Below are 18,948 nucleotides of genomic sequence, written 5' to 3'. Positions count from 1 at the left end.
AGCTCTGTTGCGTCTAGTAAGACCGAACGACTGGTTTTCGTCCGTGGATCTGAAAGACGCGTATTTCCACATTCCCATTTATCCCCCTCACAGACAATATCTCCGGTTTGCCTTTCAAGGGGTGTGTTACGAATACCGTGTTCTACCATTCGGTCTGTCTCTCAGTCCGAGGGTTTTCATACGGTGCACAGAGGCCGCGGTAGCCCCGCTCAGACGCCGGGGGATACGTCTGGCCACGTATTTAGACGACTGGCTCCTGTTAGCACAGTCAGAACAGGAAGCCAGGGTTCACACACACATTGTCACAAAACACCTGATGGATTTAGGTTTTGTGATAAATATGGAAAAAAGCCACCTATCTCCAACGCAGGAGATATGCTTTCTGGGATTATCCCTGCGCTCTGTTCCGTTCACAGCCCGCCTGTCAGAGGAAAGAGTGACGGTTTTCAGAACGTGCCTGTCACAATTCCGTCTGCACAGGTCTGTCCAGTTCAGACTGTGCCTTCGGTTGCTGGGTCTGATGGCCTCAGCCATCCTCGTGATTCGCCTCGGCCGCCTTCACATGCGGGACTTTCAGCGCTGGGTCGCTTCGCTCCGAACGGACCCTGTGCGTCATGGCGCACGGCGGATAACGGTCACAGCGGACTGTATAACAGCTCTGCGCTGTTGGCGAGCCCCGTCCTTCCTGACCCAAGGGGTGCCTATGGGCACCGTCTCGTCCAGGAAAGTGGTAACCACGGATGCCAGCCTATCAGGCTGGGGCGGCATTCACGAGGGCAGGTCTGTGAGGGGTCGCTGGAGCCAGGCCCTCCAGCGCCTTCACATAAACTTTCTCGAACTTTCGGCGGTGTTTCTTTCTCTGAGACACTTCCTCCCATTCCTCTCGGGTCACCATGTCCTGGTGAGGACGGACAACACGACAACAGTGGCGTATATCAACCGCCAAGGGGGCCTGCGCTCCCGCATGTTGCACAATCTGGCGCGCGACCTGATTCTCTGGAGCAGTACCCACTTTCTCTCCCTGAGAGCGACGCACGTCCCGGGAGACTTGAACACGGGTGCGGACCTGCTGTCCAGAGGCGCGCCAGTGTACGGGGAATGGACGCTGCACCCACAGGTCGTGGAGCAGATATGGGCGCGCTACGGGCGCGCTCAGATAGATCTGTTCGCGTCCAGGGAAAACGCTCGATGCGAGCTGTTCTTCTCTCTGAGCACTCTGAATGCCCCTCTGGGCGTAGACGCATTAGCGCACGCCTGGCCGCACGAGCTGCTATACGCGTTTCCACCGCTGGCCCTGATACCCCCCACTCTCGCCAGAGTGAGGGCATTCAACCACAGACTGATCCTAATAGCTCCGCACTGGCCAGCGCAACACTGGCTGGCGGAGATATTCCAGATGCTGTGCGCCCAGCCTTGGGAGCTGCCGCTGCGCAGGGACCTGCTCTCGCAGGGTGCGGGGACAGTGTACCACCCACACCCGGAGCGACTGCAGCTGTGGGCCTGGCCCGTGAGTGGCTTAATTTAACCACTGCCGGGCTCCCTCAGAGTGTAATTAATACTATCCAAAACGCCAGGGCTCCCTCCACTAGGAACCTACATGGCTCCAAGTGGGGACTGTTTGAGCGGTGGTGTCTTGAACGGGACTACGTTCCTTTTCAGTGTTCTGTACCAGCGATTCTGTCGTTTTTACAGGAACTGATTGATAAAGGAAAAGCTTTTTCCACGGTTAAGGTTTATCTGGCAGCTATAGCAGCATGCCATATAGGATTTGGAGACAAAACGGCGAGCCAACACCCTTTGGTTTGTCGGTTTATGAAGGGCGCCCGCAGGCTCCTCCCCGTCTCCAGACCTTTGCTGCCTCCGTGGGATTTGTCGGTGGTTCTGGAGGGGCTTAAGGGACCCCCATTTGAACCGTTGTTGGGGTCCAGTCTTAAACATCTGTCTCTCAAGACAGTGCTGTTACTGGCCCTGGCCTCTGCGAAACGAGTCAGCGACATTCATGCGCTCTCTGTGAGCCCCGCATGTACCCGGTTCGACCCGGAATACACGCGTATGGTTCTGAAGCCCAACCCGGCCTTTGTTCCTAAAGTGGTTGGTTCTTGTTCACCGATCGAGCTAGCGGCGTTCGCCGCCCCCCCAGGTGAACGGCGAGCGCACACGCTGTGCCCTGTTCGAGCCGTGCGCTCTTATATGGACAGGACGCAGAGCTTCAGGATGAGTGATCAGCTCTTTGTCTCCTGGGCGGAGCCCCGTAAGGGGCAGCCGATCACAAAGCAACGCCTCGCCCACTGGGTGGTGGAGGCTATAGCTTTGGCGTATGGAAGCAGGGGTCTGCAGCCCCCGGCGGGTCTGCGTGCACACTCTACCCGCGGGATGGCTGCGTCCTGGGCTTTATTTCGGGGAGTGTCCGTTCAGGACATTTGTTCAGCGGCGAATTGGTCTTCGCCTCTGACTTTTGTCCGGTTCTACATGCTTGACGTGTCTGGACCGTGCGTGGCCAGTGCGGTCCTAGAGTCATAACTGACCTTGTTGACCTTCCCCATCGGCCGGTTCTTGTTCGATAAGCTGTCTGACAATACGGGAGCTACCATATCCCATAGCGAGACACCGAGTGAATATTATGAAAAAGAACGTTTGGTTATCTAACATAACCCCAGTTCTTAGAATAATATGAGCGAGGTGTCTCGCCAGACGACCCTTCTTGCAGGGCGGCGAGAAGAGGTTTGCTTGTTGAATTGGAGTGCCGTGATCCGCACACGCTTTAGTAGTCGGAGCTACGGGGCGTGGCGTATGACGGGCACTTCCACCGGCCAATCAGGATTGGCAGATTGAGATAGATGCTTCTATCAGGGCTGCAGGAGGCTGCATCCCATAGCGAGACACCTCGCTCATATTATTCTAAGAACTGGGGTTATGTTAGATAACCAAACGTTTTAATCCATTAGTTAGGTTTTTTAATCATCAGATTGATTGAAAGTTATGAATTACTCCGATTTTAAAAAAATATAGTAAATGCAACCGTTTTTGAAAAACTACCTCTATAGACATATGAATAGTACATGAACATTCATGGTAGCAACATTCCTTCCACTGAATATTTTAAAAACTATATACCAACAAGGCATACAATACTACTTTTAGGAGTTTAACTTCTGCTTTAAACAGAAGTTAAATTTCCATTTTTTAAACTGACAGCAACAGTGTTGGGTACGTAATTTAGGAAAGTAGCCAGTTATAGAGGCTCGTTACTTTTCCCTAAAGGTAACTGTATTACTAGTCCTTTAAAGTAACTAGTTACCAGGCAGAGTAACAATGGTGTTACTTTATATGCTCTAAAGCCTCCAAAAAAGTTGATAACGTTTCAGTTTCTACTGGGTGAACTGATTAATACAGGTGTGCCTGACCTCAGTAACCATGATCACATTGACCAGACACACCTGGATTAATCAATTAATCTAGTAATGAAAGACAGGAAACAAAAGTCTTAAGTTCCGGAAGTAGTGGAGTTGTGCATAGAGCACCTTGTCAAATATAGAATTTTTAATATTGATCAGTAAATTAAATGCCTAAATAATGAGAAGAACTAGATATCTAAAAGCATATATACCAATATAAGGTAATATAAAGAAAACTATGTTTTAGAACTTCATTTGAATTTTCCTTGATTAGGAACATTGAAAAGGCCTTAACTAGCTATAAAATGGCATTAATGCTGGACAAAAATCCTTCTCAATTTATTAATAGACTTAAATGGGAGTCCTGGTTTCAGAAAAAATACAAAAAACTGGAAGAATGTCACTGCATGAAAAGTGAGATTTTCGTCCCCGTAAACCCCCGTAAACTCCCGCAGATCTGCCTGATTTTCGTCAGTTTCCGACAATTTGCAACCCGTGCTTGTCCGCGTTTGTCGTGCCACAAATTGTCGGAAACGGACTCTGACGTATGTGGAGAGCGATCAGCTGTACTAATGGCCCTAATTAGCATATGAATGCAGCAAACCCGCGCGGCTGGCCAGGTCTGGCTTGAATAACCTTCTCAGTATTGGCTGAAACCACTATTCTCAAACAAGTGAAATCGCTCGTGATTGGCAGCAAAACCACACGTGGCCACGCCAGGCTTTAATTTTCTTACTGAGTATTGGACGGAACCGCTTCCTTTTAAACAAGTAAAGTCGCTCGTGATTGGTTGGCATATATATATATATTTACATATATATTTATTCATATATATATTTATTCATTCATATATATATATATATTCATATATTTATTCATTCATATATTTATTCATTCATATGCTGTGTATTTATGTTATCCTACACTACTACACAATTATTATGCTACCATCAAGGACATGAATGAATTTATACAGGAAATGAAGATTTGCCAGGAAGCTGTTTATGCAAAGAAAGAGCTTTATTAAAACACACACAACTATATACAACGCGTATCCAAACAAATGCGTATCTAAAAATTACAACTCCGTGAACGGTCCGTTTGCTTCCTCGGGGTTGGAGGTAACAGGCAGCATTCCCTCCGAGGCAGGTCCGATGTGCAGACGCCTACTGTGCGTGGCCCTGTACTTCGGCATCGCTTCTAACCGGGACTGCAGCTTAACACAGAGTTCAGTGAGATCCGGCCTACGAAATGGCGGCGACCGTACAATCCATCCAGAGACACCGCCGACGACGCCATCTTCTTCGTCGGACATGAGGTCGACGGTGGCGGACTTACAGAGTTCCACTTCCTCATCTGATAGCACACTCTGCCTCGCCTTCAGCAGCTGAAAAGAAAACAATGAATCAGCGCACTGCATATGGACACAACACATCTATCAATGCACCTGAAAAATAGTCACCAAATAAAGTCTTACCCTCTTTCTTCTGGCCCGACTCCGAGCAGATAGCCTGGCGGCCGCCGCACGCAGCGTGCTGGCTAGCAGCGTGTATCTGAAGCTCCTGCATACCGTCTCATAATACGTCTTACAGGCAGCTGGAAAACAATTAAATGAGAGTGGTATGAATAAAAAAAAAAAAATCAAACGCAAGTCACAGTAACAAGGAAGGAGAAAACATTAAAACAAGTCACTTACACACAATGTCGTCTTTATCAACATCGTGCAAATCCGAGCAAATAGGAGGTCACCGCCTCATTGTGAGGCGACTGTAGTCTGTGAAAAAAAAAAAAAAAGTACAGCTATGGTCGGTATCAATCCGTATCCATGTCCTTTTACCGCATATTCTTTAAACCTTACCCCTGCTCCGGTTCATAGCGCCTGCAATTAGTTTCCGAGTTGTTAAGACGGCATATTGTTTCCTGTGAATCACAAAAAATACACTTTAATAAAGCTTTAGGCTAGGCTGCTTTTAGCTTACCTAGCTAGGCTAGGTTGTCTTTAGCTTGCCTAGCTAAGCTAGGCTGCTTTTAGCATAGCTACCAGTAATCGAACATATATTTACCGCTAGCGTGGCGTTGTGCACCCGTCTTCTCTTCCTCGAGTTCGTATATCCTGCAAAGTTGCTCGACTGCAGAGCCGCCATCTTGTCCTCTATGGACTACAACCTGGAGCGCATCGAATTCTTCAGCTGAGTGAGGCGTTCATTCATGTCGGCAGTATGTTGGGCAAGCTGACGAGACAGTCCGCTGATAGCAATCAGCAGTTTCTTCTCGTCAGTCTGCGGGCTGGCCGAAAGTTGTGGACTAAGAGCAGTTGGAGGCGAGTTGAACGCGAGACGTCGTGCAGCCATTGTTCACGTAACAACAAAATACAAACACGGTAAATGGAGATGAAGTTCTTCTAAGTGTAGTAACACAAACATGTCTGCTAATATGCTGGTCTCGCGAGAAGTCGTAGTGCACAAAAGCTCACACGTGATTGGACGATGGGGCCGAAGGCTCATCAGGCTCCTCCAATCACATACGACGTCATTGTTATACGGAAGGACTCGCGAGAAGAGCTCGCGTCGCTCCATTCTGGAAGGTGGCGGTAATGCACCTATAAATTGTTTGCAATTGCAATTGTTTGTCTCCATAAGATTGAATTTGAGCAGGTGGACATTAGAGATAATAAATGCAACAACAAGTTTTTGAATCAATATTCTATAAATAATATGTACCCAGGAAGAACAAAAAGCACAGCTCTCTAACAAAATTTTAAGAAATCTATGATAGTCAAAATTAGGACAAATTATTTGAAATTCCCAATTCCTCCTAAATATAAAGAATTACAATTTAAAATAATAAATAACATATATCCTTCAAATGAGTTTTTAAGAGAGAGATTTAAGTTTAATGTTGAGAATTGTGGCTTTTGTACAACTCAATTGGAAACAACTAAACATCTTTTTTATGAATGTAAAGAAGTATTAAACTTATGGGATCAACTTCGAACCTTTCTGTCTTCTAAAACAATAAATTTAGATTTTATTTCCTGGCAAAACATTCAATTCGGTTTATCCATTAAAGAAAAAAAATTTGGAATTTTTAATCAATATTCTAATAATTGTAACAAAGTATTATATCCATAAATGTCGCTATGCAAAATGCTCCCTCTCAATCTCTGCTCTCAAAAATGAACTTTCCCTTTTCAAAAGATGTCTGAGAAAGATGCAGAATTTAAATGCAATTAAATTGTTTGAGTTAATTGAAGAATTTCAGTTGGTAGTCCCCACTGATTAATTTACTTTAAACCCTATTATTATTTTATTTATTTTTATTTATTTTATTTTATACTTTGTTCCAGCCTGTGCATTTAATTTTATTTTTCAAAAGCAGGAGTTGTGATATTTCTTTTTGTATTGAAATATTTGTTATTGACTTGTTGTTTGAGATTGTTATTGTTTTCTTATATATTCAATAACAAAAAAAAAAAAAGTGGAAATCTAAAAAAAAAAATTAACCATTACAGCCAACTGATTCTGATTAAAACTAATTTTTGAAGTAAATTATTTTGTGTATTTTCTTTTACATAACATTTGCATACACAGTAATCTAGCGTACTTTAATTAAATAAATCAATTCAAGCTAAAATGTAAGAGTCTATAATTAGGCTATACTGGGCCTGATCTATTTCTACCATCTATTTGGAGGATATTTATTGCCACACTTTGGGCCACTTAAAACCAATTTAGCATGCTGACCTATGACCTTATGACCACAGTGTACCAATCTTCTGATGGCTACTTCCAACAGGATAATGCGCCATGTTATAAAGTGAATCATCTCAGAATCATTTCTTGAAACTTTTCCACTTAAGTAATTGTGAATTGAGCATATTGACAGACAACATTTTATTTTTTATCTTAAATGCAAATTAAAAAAAAAAAAATTACTGCTCTAAATGTATTGCTCTGTCAGCTAAAGATCTGTTTTGGTCTCTATACTTTAATTAAATAAATCAATTCAAGCTAAAATGTAAGAGGCTATACCTGATCTCTTTGTATCAGAGATTTTCTTACCCAGGGTTGCAGGGGGGGTAAAACCCCCCCTGCAACCCTGGTTTGCATTTGTATAGCTCACAGCATGTTCATTTACATGTTAAAGCCTCCCCTAGAATTCCATGGGGGGGAGGCATGGGGGGAACACTGCCTAAGAAATTCCACGTCAATTTCTGACAATTTACGGGAGTTTACGGCAAGGCCTGCAAATTGCCGTAAACTGCCGCTAACCTGAAGTTCCAGGACAATCTACAGTGCCGTATATTGACGAAAATCCCACTTTTCATGCAGTGTGTCTTCCGTTATCTCCATATAAAAACAAAATAGAAATACAAAAACAGCCAACCATTATACACGTGATTTCAAAATGACTGTGAGGAAGTAACACTAAAGGCTGTTTTATACTTCGAAACTAGGTCTTCTGCGTAGGTGTCGCAGTGAACGCAAAGACGTCCCCGCCCCCTCCGCAGACACTCTGCTGCACCTCTCCCAAATTGTAGATGACCGCAGACAGGGGGCCGGCTTGTTTTGTTTTTATGAACGCAATTGCGGAAAACATCTTGTGAAGTTGGACTAGCTAGAAGAGTGAGGTGCATGAGAACGCTGGGACCCTTTTTCCACCTGGATCCCCGCTCTTTTTAACCCTCATGTCTCTCCATTGTCGGACAAACTTGCCCCCACTTCCCTATCGCCACGCCCGTTTCTAGACCCACAGTATGTAGCGCAGACCACGCTCAAAATTGAGAATAAATCAAAAATGTCTGCATCAAGCTCACTGCGACACACTGCTGTGGGGAGTATAACCAGCTCGTAAGGCAGCCAGTTTTCAGTCAGTTTTATCAGTGGTGAGAGGATGCAAAACGCTTAATTGGATTGAGCCGCATGTATAAAGTCTTTGTTCTTCGAGCAAATTACTGACTGATTTATAATTTTCCTTCAGCGATCGCTTCTACTTTAGGAATGCTGTCATTGAACCTGCAGATCTCTTCCCCACCACGTCAGATCTCCTCTGTGTTAGCTACCAATGCATGCTGGGTGCCCAAATTACTCTCCAAGCCAGTCAGCTTCATGTGTGCTTCTTCCCCAGCTGCTGCTTCGTTTCTGCACTGAGAGCCTTTTTTTCCCCCTCAGCAGCAAGGATGTGCTTATGAAAAGTGTTCCCCTTGTGACATCATTAGGAGAAAGCTTTTCTAAACAGAGCATTTTGAACACACCTTACCTAAGAGGTGGAGAATGGCAGTGAAGGAGTGGAAGGGTCATTTTGCGGACCTCATACACAGGCTTAAGGACACATATAACTGTTATAAAACGTTAATAATGTGAATTTTTGCATGATGTAGGACCTTAAGACAAACAATCCATTTTGCAACCCATTTTACTATGGAGTTCTTTACTTATTAGACCTGGACTTGCTTATAATGGTTCTAAAGCTCATCATCTGAGATTATCGTTAGAGACATTTTGTACTTTTTTTTTTTTTTTTTTTTTTACCACAAAGTAGCTTTAAAAATCCCTTGTTTTATCTTTACATCTAATACTTCATTTGATGAGCAGCACTGCCACCACAGAAGTTCAACAGCAATACATCTATAAGCCCGTAGCTTATTTTTACTGAATGTACATTGGGTCAGAAGTTCCTGCTCTGTTCTGCAGATTTGACGTCAACCTTATCCATGTTAAATTGGTCCAACCTAGCAAACAACTGAAGCGTTAGATTCAAGTCAGATTTGTTGGATACTCTGAAGCGACCGGCATCCAGTTCAACTCAGACACCAATGGCAACTCAATGTAAGGTGAATAAAGTAAAAATAAACTTGTCAAGTACGAGCACGACTTACCTGAATGTGCAGAAGAGTGCTGCAGTTCTGCCCACAGGTGGCAGTATCCTTAGGAATCTCCATAATGCCTCTTCAACGTCTGTGGCAAGTTCTGTTTCATTCTTTCCTGACTGCCAGTGGTAGTATACAACATGGCTATAACTCCTTGCGCTCTCTGGAGGTCGAGGTTTCTAATGTAAACAAAGTATATGACGTAGCCCACCTGAGCATTGAGTCTAAAATTAACTCCATCCTCTTATGGAGGAGTTGCGAGTGACTGATGTGACTAGTAGTCATCCAGGAACTCACAGAACCATAATTAAAGTGTTGCTTCTTTTACACTGAGATGTTTATTGTGCTTGAAACCCCTCAGCGTCGTGCTTCAGATTTATGGGTGTACAAGGAATGGCTAATGGATATACATTATTTTTCTAAATTAACGCAACATATGGCCCTCACCCTTTCCCTTATTGTTAAAGTAATTTTTAATGTATTCACTTACTAAATATATGTTTTTAGATTTTGACTTGAACTAAAAAAAAAAAAGGTGTTTCTGAATCTATTTTCCCTTTGGGGTGACAAAGGGCAAGACTAAAATTATTATTTTTTTCATAATCATAAAGTAATAAAAGCATAATACTGATCTTTTAAAACTCTGGTTTTGTTAAATACTTATGTTATTATTATTTTACCTACTTTTCTTTGAAACCAGTTTTGCAAATTCCAAAGACAACTCCAGTTTCCTGTTAGGGTTTATTTTGGAGGCAAATTAAGCTATCTGAAGAAAAAAATAATGCCCTTCGCTACTTTCATTTATGTGCACGCTGTGCTAATTATGTTACTTTTTTCACAGCAACACACAGTCACTGTGTGTTTGACACATTGCGTCAAAATAACCAAATTGACTGTATGTTATGAGGGTGGAGCATAGTAAGTAAATAGTTGGGTTTTTTTATGTAAAAACAAGGACACCTTATCAGATATTTTAACTATATATTTAATAAATATTCACATATTGATTTAGCACTTGAACATCACAACTAACTTGTACTTTGAATAACTTTTTTAAACAAAAGATATCAACGAAAATACGTCTTCTAGCAGAGGAAAAAGTAAGAATTTCCTATTCACCCAATCCCCTGGGGGTGTTGTTACCCTCCTCACTGGCTTCATTCTTGTTTTTTGTAACCTTTCCCCCATTTGTTTTTTGCAGCTGGAATTAGCCGTGGCTTAATGCATGTTTTATCTATGGCCGTAAACGATTCTGGTTCTTTAGTTCTCTCAGATTTTGGTGAGTAAATTTGAGAAAGGTGGGCATTTACAGACCCAGATAACATCTGAGAAATGTGCGACAGCATAGTTTACCGATGTATGTGGGTTGGTTATGAGCATCATCATCTGCAGTGTAATCAAGATGCAAAGCAAGCCCAGAAAGTCTTTTAACAGACCATGTAGATTTTTAGGGTTTAAAAAAAGTCTAAATGAGTCACCTACTTTGTGAAACAAAAATCTGCTATAGAGAAACCTTGAGAAAATCGAGACAATAGTTTCCATTACTGCTTATGTTTCAGTGATAAACACTCAACAAGAAAATACACTTCTGGATTGACTAGAAAGATTTCAGATACTTTTATTAAAGCCTTTCCCTATACAACAAAAAATGACGAAATGAAACCCATTATTTAGTGTTAAATGTTTTTCTCTTCTCTCTAACATCCAGTGCTAGTTATTGTGGATTCAAATTCCTTATTGCTACAAACTGTCTCCTGTTGTATATAACATTTGCATCTTTATTCTGACTTCAAGGTATTTTTAAGTTAATAAGAAAAGCTTTTCAGAATTTTTTATCAGAATTTTTGTATTTATTTTTTTAGAAACAACATAATCGAGGGGGTCTGGATCTCCAAAATAATTTTTGCCTGTATTTTTTACTAGTTTGTTTGCCATATTTCTTGCAAGAGCTTCTTTATTAATTCACTCTCTTTACCATTTTGCTTACTTCTGTGTAGTTTAGTTGGTATTGAATCACATCTTAGAAAGTGAAACTAACTAAAAAAAAAAAGGTTATTGGGTCACAGAATATGCCCTTGTATTGTTTTGCTGTTAGAGCTTTAAGCGTTGCCTGAATTTCTAAGATCCTTTGATCTATTTTAGAACAAAAGTTAAAAACATGCTCGATCTTTAAAATATTCAACTATTTTGAAGGTTAAAGTGTTTATTTATATTTTTGTAATTAGAGCATTTTATGAGAATAGGGATTACATTTTGATTTATTAAAGATAAATGTTGTATTTTCAATGTATTTTCTTTATTTATTTAATATATTTAAATTATTTTTACACCTACATTTTTATACCACAATGTCGTGAGTACGACAGAGTATTAGGGCCACACATGAAGAGAAAAAATATTTTTGCCATGACGAGATTAAACTCGACATGTCGACTTTAAAGACGACATGTCGACATTAAACTCAACATTTCGAGAATAAAGTTGAAATGACTGACATGTTCTCAAATTCAGAACTGCGAGCCTGGGTAAGCATAGGGAAAGACGTTACGTTATTATTGATAGGCCACCGCTTCCTGTGATGATTATACAGTTGCAGCACGTCAAAGACTACCTTCACTCTTAAAACGCAGACTGCAGCTGTGGAGCGCGGTTGCTCTTTTCTTCAAACTTTGGAATGCGAGCTTAATATACATGTAAAATTAATCGGGTTATTTATTGTGAGGATACATGATAGAATTGCTCTGTCCAGTTCATAAAATAATATTTTACTTGTAAACATGAGCACGTCACATCCTTCCCTATTCTGATACTATTCTGATAAATCACTTGTTGCACTGGTACCACATTATGTCAATGTTGTGACCTGATTTACATCACCAAGCCTTAAACTCAGCATTGTGACATCCAGATATAGATACAAACCATTGTTCACTGGATTGAGGTCATTTCATTTCTTTATAAATGCAGATGTATAAATGCCTTAAAAGATTAGCTTTAAACACATCTAAGGCTAAGTTCACACTGCAGTCTGAAGTGACCCAAATCCGATTTTTTTTTGCCCATATGCGACCTGGATCTGATCTTTTCATGGCTGTCTGAACAACACAGATACGATTTTTTCCAATGCGACTTAGGCCACTTGGTTAAGTGGTCCTGAATCTGATACAAATCTGATCTTTTCAAATGCGACCTGTGTCTGAACGGCCAGGTCGCATTCATCCGACCTGAACATCATTAATACTCAACAAAGGTCACTATTCTGGATCTTGCTATAAAGAAGCGGCAAGAAAACCAACAACCATGGCAGACGATGATGCGGAGAGCAGTATTTATTTTTAACCTTCTTGAAAATATTGTGTTTTTATGGTTGGGAAAGATAGCTAGATGTGTTTCGGCAATACCATCCATGTTTACTTCCGTAAACACAGAGCATGCTAGCCTGTGACGTCATTGCGTCGTCTACTGCGCATGCGGGACACTTGCTTTGTATGACTGCAGTTCACACAGGAGATCACATACAAGTCGCATATATTTGGAAATGAGAACGGCAACGTAAAAAATCGGAATTGAGCATCGAGGCCTGCAGTGTGAACGTAGCCTAAGAGAAAATAGGGGGGTAATAACAAATGGTTTAAAAAACAATCTAATTTGGGGCATGGGAAATTTGGGAACCTCTGCCTTGGAGAACAGTTGGATCCATTATAGGAAAGTCTTATTCCACTAACGCTCATTGTTGCAAAAATGCAACAAACCCTTTGTATTATGTATATAGCCAAGATAGCGGGTGCATTCACTCACTGCCAGTTAACGACTGGTCCCTAACGGTGTATGTTTTCCATTGATCACGAATGTTGAAAGCTTGTATTATAGATACGTTTTTTTTTTGTTTTGTTTTTTATAGAAAGTTAAACAAAATTCAGTTTTGCAACTACTTAAAAGCAAAAAACGTTATATATGCAGTCATCAAGGGGTTAAGAGCGAGTCACAAAAGCAATTCTGCCAAGAGATAGCAGTTACTCAGAAAAGCTGCAAAAGACCCACAGGGACCATGACATCAGGCTGAAAAGATATTTTTTCTCTCTCTTATAAAATATATTGCCATCCTAATAGAAACCCTGTTGGAGGTTAGCCTTCCTGCTAGGGCTGAACAATTTTACCGAAAATCTTTGCACTAACTGCAAACATGTAGATGTTTAATTTTAGGGTTTACTTTTGTTCATGATCTTAAAGCTTGCTTGTCGAGAATTCATTGTTACAGAACTTTACTGTAACTTTTCATGCAGGCCTGTATTTTCTTGTTAACTTCAACTCACTTTTCTCTTCTGTTTGGCAACAAACCCACTTTAAGCATATTACCAGGGCTAGAGTGAGAAATGTATCGTCCCACTCTAGTTAATTGTAAAGTCACCAAAACTGATTGCCTCTGTGATTTGAAGATTTTGTTTTATCTCTTTTGTTTAATCTGTTTTATATCTGATTTCTCTTCACAGACAGTCTCGATGAAATGCAACTTTAACAGTTTTGCAAAGAAAAATGGCCAAAAAAAGTAGTTTTAGTCTCTAGCTGTTCAAAGACTAGTAAAAACATCATTACTTTTGAGGACATTTACCAATAATGGGTCACAGCCTCTAGCCCTGCTCTTTCCTGGCTTTTAAGCTATGAGTTTAGAGTCTAGAATTTCTGTAATGCCTGCATTAAAACTAATTTGCCTTTAAAAAGCTGTAATACATATTCATTAAATCTTTGATTTGTTTCCAAAGGTCAGTATATTTTTCTTTATTAATTTGACACTGGAATACATTTAGTTATTCCCTTTCTGAATATAACGCCCGAGTGGATTTTTAGCTAAATTGGTTCAAACTCTTTTTGATTACCCCAAGCTCGTAGCTACTCCTTAAAGCTGGTATGCATTAGAAATGAGAACAAAGTTTATTATATTCTATTAAAATAATCATTTTGTTCATTTTAGCTGTTGAATAGATATTGCTTTTTTTGGTTGACTCATGTTATGGCAACACTAAAGGCAGTCATTTCTAACAACGGTTGAGAGAGCAGTTGCTTACATAAGGCACTAGGTCAGATTTTCAATAAGTTATTATTCCCTCAAGTTTCAGCCTTTCTGTGTGATTCATTAACCCTCATTTATGGTGATAGGAAGAGGTTCTGCATGTTGCATTGTTATCGCTTGCCTTTGTTTAACCACACCGGACTTTTTCATCAAATTGCTAGATCATAGACAAAAACTTCTTGGTATGCAGGAAGACGATATCCATACTTCTCTTTGCATATCTTATTAACCAAGTCACATCTTCTTACATATCCGTCTTAAATGAAAAAAAGTTGCTGTCGTTTTCCTTTTGTAACCAAGATATGAGAAAACGGATTCAATGAAGCCACATTTGTGGCAGTGAACTAGTTTGACCTACATTTCAGCTTTGATGAGATGGCACTTTTTTCTTGTTGAGAGGAAGTGATTTTAAAATCCCTGTTGTTAGAAATGTATTTTAAGTTTATTAAGCATTCCACTTGGCATTGAGTTCAACTATTGCTTTTTTCTCTGCTTTCCACAGAACCATCATGAAATTCCACAGTATGAAAATGGATGAGATCAATAAGATTATTAGAGACCTGTGGCGCAGCACATACAGGGGTCAAGGTGCTTCTCTTATTAAAATTAACCTGAGCTTTTGATAAAATGTATACAAATGGAAATGGTTCTTTAATGTTCTACTTCCATTTAGCCTGTTTTTCACGTTTCTCTTGGCTTCAGATATCGAGTATGTGGAGATCAGGTCGGATGTGGATGAGAATTCATCGGCTGCAGTAAAGAGGAGGGTTTACAACTACAGAGTAGTTATGGTGAAAGGAGATACAGCTTTGGATATGAGAGGACGCTGCAGCGCTGGCCAGAAGGTACCAACAATGCCACTTATGTGTTTGTGCCAACATGGCTTCATGCAAATAAAACCAGCCAGACCACAAATACGTTTACAACAGTTTTTACTGCGACCTAGGAGAGACGATCCACGTATGTCTTTGATGCAGATGATACTTTTTTTTAAAACTTAAATGTAAGAAAGGCTGGTGATGATTAAATCAGTAAAGCAGGAAGTTATGGGGATATACCAAGTGTCTGTATCATATTCTAACCATCTGCAACATCTGAAAAGGATAGAATTGTCACGGTTAAATTCAAAAGCACTACACAGCAAAAACAAAAATTGCAGTCTCCTATTTTATGTGCATCATTATCCTATTTAATACAAATACATATTCTACTAGCAGATAATCTTGTTTATCTACTCAAATTAAGGGTAAACATGATTATTTTAAGAAATGTTTACTCATTTTAAGCCCCTGTCACACCTTGCCGATTTACGCTGAACTTTCTATGTATTTTTTTTCAGTTTTGGGCATATACATAGAGTATTCATGACGAGTCCAGAAATGATGTCCAACGACAGCCGAACTTATGCATAATGCACGGCAGCGTAATGCTCATGAAATGATCAATGCACCCGGAGGTGCCTGGCCTGCGTAAAAAGATTTATTTGATCACTGAATCAACCGAGCTGCTGTTTATCGCCCGCTAAATAACAAAGAAAAAAGAAGAATAAATAAATCAAGAAAAAGAAAGAGGGTTTGCGGTCGCAGCAGATTTAGCATGATGTCAACGAGGAAATGTGTTGGTTGGCTGTGGGCGTGAACACAGGGAGGATCCATCACACTCACCTTCTCTCTCACCCTATGATGGGGATGCAGTCTGATGGTTTCCTCCTGTAAACCCCCCGTTATACCAAAATGCTGCCAATACTCCATTATAAAGTAGCTGTAAGTAAGAAACACGTTCAGCGGTCATCTGGAACACGTCAGATACGTTGATATACGATGGAAATAAGTTCTTGCGCATAAGTTACGCACGTTACTCATATGTTTTGTATAGTTAGAGACCACAACTTATGAGTAACTTACACTTAATGCATGTTTACGATCAGATAACTTACCTGTAACTTATGACTCATGTATATGGATATGCTGACTTACGTCAATAAATTTAGAGCTAACAACGTACTTGCCGTATGTTGACGTGTGCCAGCGCACTTCAGCGTTGTCATAACTTTCTGAACGAATGCTGTCTAAATCGTCAAGGTGTGACGGGGGCTTTAGGTTGTTGTTGCTGTGTAAGTGTTATGTGAAACATTTAACATAAATTTAAGGCCTGTTCTTCATCTTCTGCCTGGTAATATTATTTTAGTATTTTTAATGTAACATAAAGAAATGTTTTCTGTTCATTTCTTTGTCTAACACACAGTTTTGTACAGTTAGAGGCAAGATGTCTAGAAATAATGTAACTGTTCTGTTTAAGCTCTTACTTTATCTTTGTGCCCACCTTTTAATCATGGTCATACATCTGCAGGTGCTGGCATCCCTGATCATCCGTCTTGCCCTGGCAGAGACGTTCTGTCTGAACTGTGGGATTTTGGCCTTGGATGAGCCCACCACAAACCTGGACAGAGAGAACATTGAGTCTCTGGCTCATGCCCTCGTGGAGTTAGTATATTTTATATTTTTACATAACTGTCAGCCCTAAACTGAAGCGATATCTAAAGAGATTGCACCTACACAGTGTTAGTGAAAAATAGCTTACAGTTGAGATTAAACCACATTTTCTCACTCAACTAGTTTTATCACCACAATGTCTTGTCTATCCACCAAAGCTTTTTTGTAATTAGCAAAGCAGTATGTTTGTTCCAGACCGACAGGTTTTAGACAAGTTCCATTGTGTTCATTCAATAGAAATGATGTACTAGGATGACTGTGATTGGCTGGTCTGACTGCCACTAACAGGATGTGCTCTGTTCATCCTCTCACATGGGAGCGGGCTCCAAGCTCGTCTGTCTGGCTGTGTGTTTCCTGGACAGGGCCGCCTTTTACAGCTGCTTTTTGTGTCTCTGCTTCTGTCTCCTTTAACCCCAGTCGGCCTCAGCAGATGGCCCCTCACACTGAACCTGGTTCTGCTGGAGGTTTCTTCCTGTTAAAAGGGAGTTTTTCCTCTCCACTGTCACTTCAAGCATGCTTAGTGTGAAGCATTTAAGTCAATGAGTCGATGAAATCAACTGGTTTTCCTTAGATAGAAAACTTTGTGTCAATTTGACTGTATGATCTGGTTGAACTGTAAAGTGTCTTGAGATGACATGTGTTGTGAATTTGCGCTATATAAATAAACTGAATTGAATTGAAAAGGTGCTTTTTATAAGGGAATAAAGAATAAACGCTTAGGGAAAAGTAAAACACAGTCCTGAAATCTTGGGTTAAAATGTATAGATTAATTGTATACAGCAAAGGTGAAGCACAAGAAAAATGTTTTTTTAAAGAAGAAAAGATTGACATTCCTCTTTTTTGAAGAGCCTCTTTAAGTGGCAACAAATTAGATAATTCTTTATCGTATGGATTTGGAAATGAACGTGGAGTGTTTCCAATGCTTTCTTATTGCTTCGAACAAAACTGTAATTCCCACCCATTTCATTTTAACTGCTGTTTGCTTTTTCATACACTGACATGGCCGTAAGGATTTGATGTGCTCTTCAGCCCTAGAAGTCAGGATGTAAACAATACAGTTCTGTTCTAATTGTGACATATCAGAGAATACTTTGCAATTATAAAAAAATAAAAAAAATTTCAAACATGTATGACTTGATAAGTACTCAGGGTAGTGCCTTTGTGGATAATGCATATTTTAACTGTTTTTCTCTAAAGATTTCATATTTAGAAATGTTGCATTGCTGTGGAACTGGCATTATTCCGGATGCTCTACTAAACTTTATCTCTTTGCCCGTCAGAATCATCAAGAGTCGTTCTCGTCAGCGTAACTTCCAGCTGCTTATCATCACCCACGATGAAGACTTTGTGGAACTCCTGGGCCGCTCCAGCTATATTGAGCACTTCTATCGAATCCGCAAGAACCAGGACCAGAACTCGGAAATCACCACGTGCAGCATCTCCACCCTCTCATCATATCTCCATTGAGAGAACAAGAGACTTTGCACAGTTTAAAGACCAACACTTTGATTGCGGTTAATTAAATTCACAGCTATGTTATTAGAGAGCTTGGAGAATACTGACTGACATCACTTTTTCTGTTATTTACCAATTTAAAATATGCTGTAAACAATTTAAATGTTCTGAAAGTTACTGTTATCTACAAAGATGAGCTAACAAAAAAATATCTTTTTCAAAATGTTTTGAATAAACCTCAAAGATGAACACCAAAAAACTAACAGAAAGCGATAATTGTTCCTGAATATCAATGGCTTAGCTGCAGTTGCATGATGCATTTCAACAACTCTAAAAAAAAAAATGATTTTATAAAAGAAGGCTTCAAGTCAGAATTTATACCAGTTGCTTTAAAAATCTGCTAACTATAGTTTAAAATACCTTGTTTCATCTTCAAGAGTTAAATGATCTTTCAATAAATCTCTTCAGACACCCTAAAGCTGCAGTGGTTCTTTCACAATCTGAATTGAGGGTTCTCATTTTAACTGCTAACAAGTGTTCAAATTCAGAGAAAAAGGTTTTATGATGTCAAACCACAACTTATCTCACAATCACTGCCGACAACATAGGTTTTTTTGCAATGGAGAAACTTGACTATGGGCGTGGACAAAACCTGTATAAATATCGAGC

The 18,948-nt window shown here is 40.3% G+C and overlaps 1 protein-coding gene across 1 annotated transcript in view; it reads left to right on the top strand.

The window, feature by feature from the left end:
• The window catches only part of rad50 (RAD50 homolog, double strand break repair protein), a 54,532-nt gene extending 35,927 nt beyond the window's left edge, over positions 1-18,605 (top strand). The window contains exons 25-28 of the mRNA XM_038292079.1: positions 14,835-14,920; positions 15,035-15,177; positions 16,682-16,815; positions 18,105-18,605. Coding sequence (XP_038148007.1) covers positions 14,835-14,920; positions 15,035-15,177; positions 16,682-16,815; positions 18,105-18,291 — 550 coding nt within the window. The 3' untranslated portion in view covers positions 18,292-18,605. The remainder of the gene's footprint in view (positions 1-14,834; positions 14,921-15,034; positions 15,178-16,681; positions 16,816-18,104) is intronic.
• Positions 18,606-18,948: the final 343 nt, after the last annotated feature.

This window comes from Cyprinodon tularosa, unplaced genomic scaffold (assembly GCF_016077235.1).
Source record: "Cyprinodon tularosa strain WSP-4 unplaced genomic scaffold, ASM1607723v1 ctg307, whole genome shotgun sequence".
Taxonomy (NCBI): Eukaryota; Metazoa; Chordata; class Actinopteri; order Cyprinodontiformes; family Cyprinodontidae; genus Cyprinodon; species Cyprinodon tularosa.
This window is presented reverse-complemented; position numbering and strand designations above follow the sequence as displayed.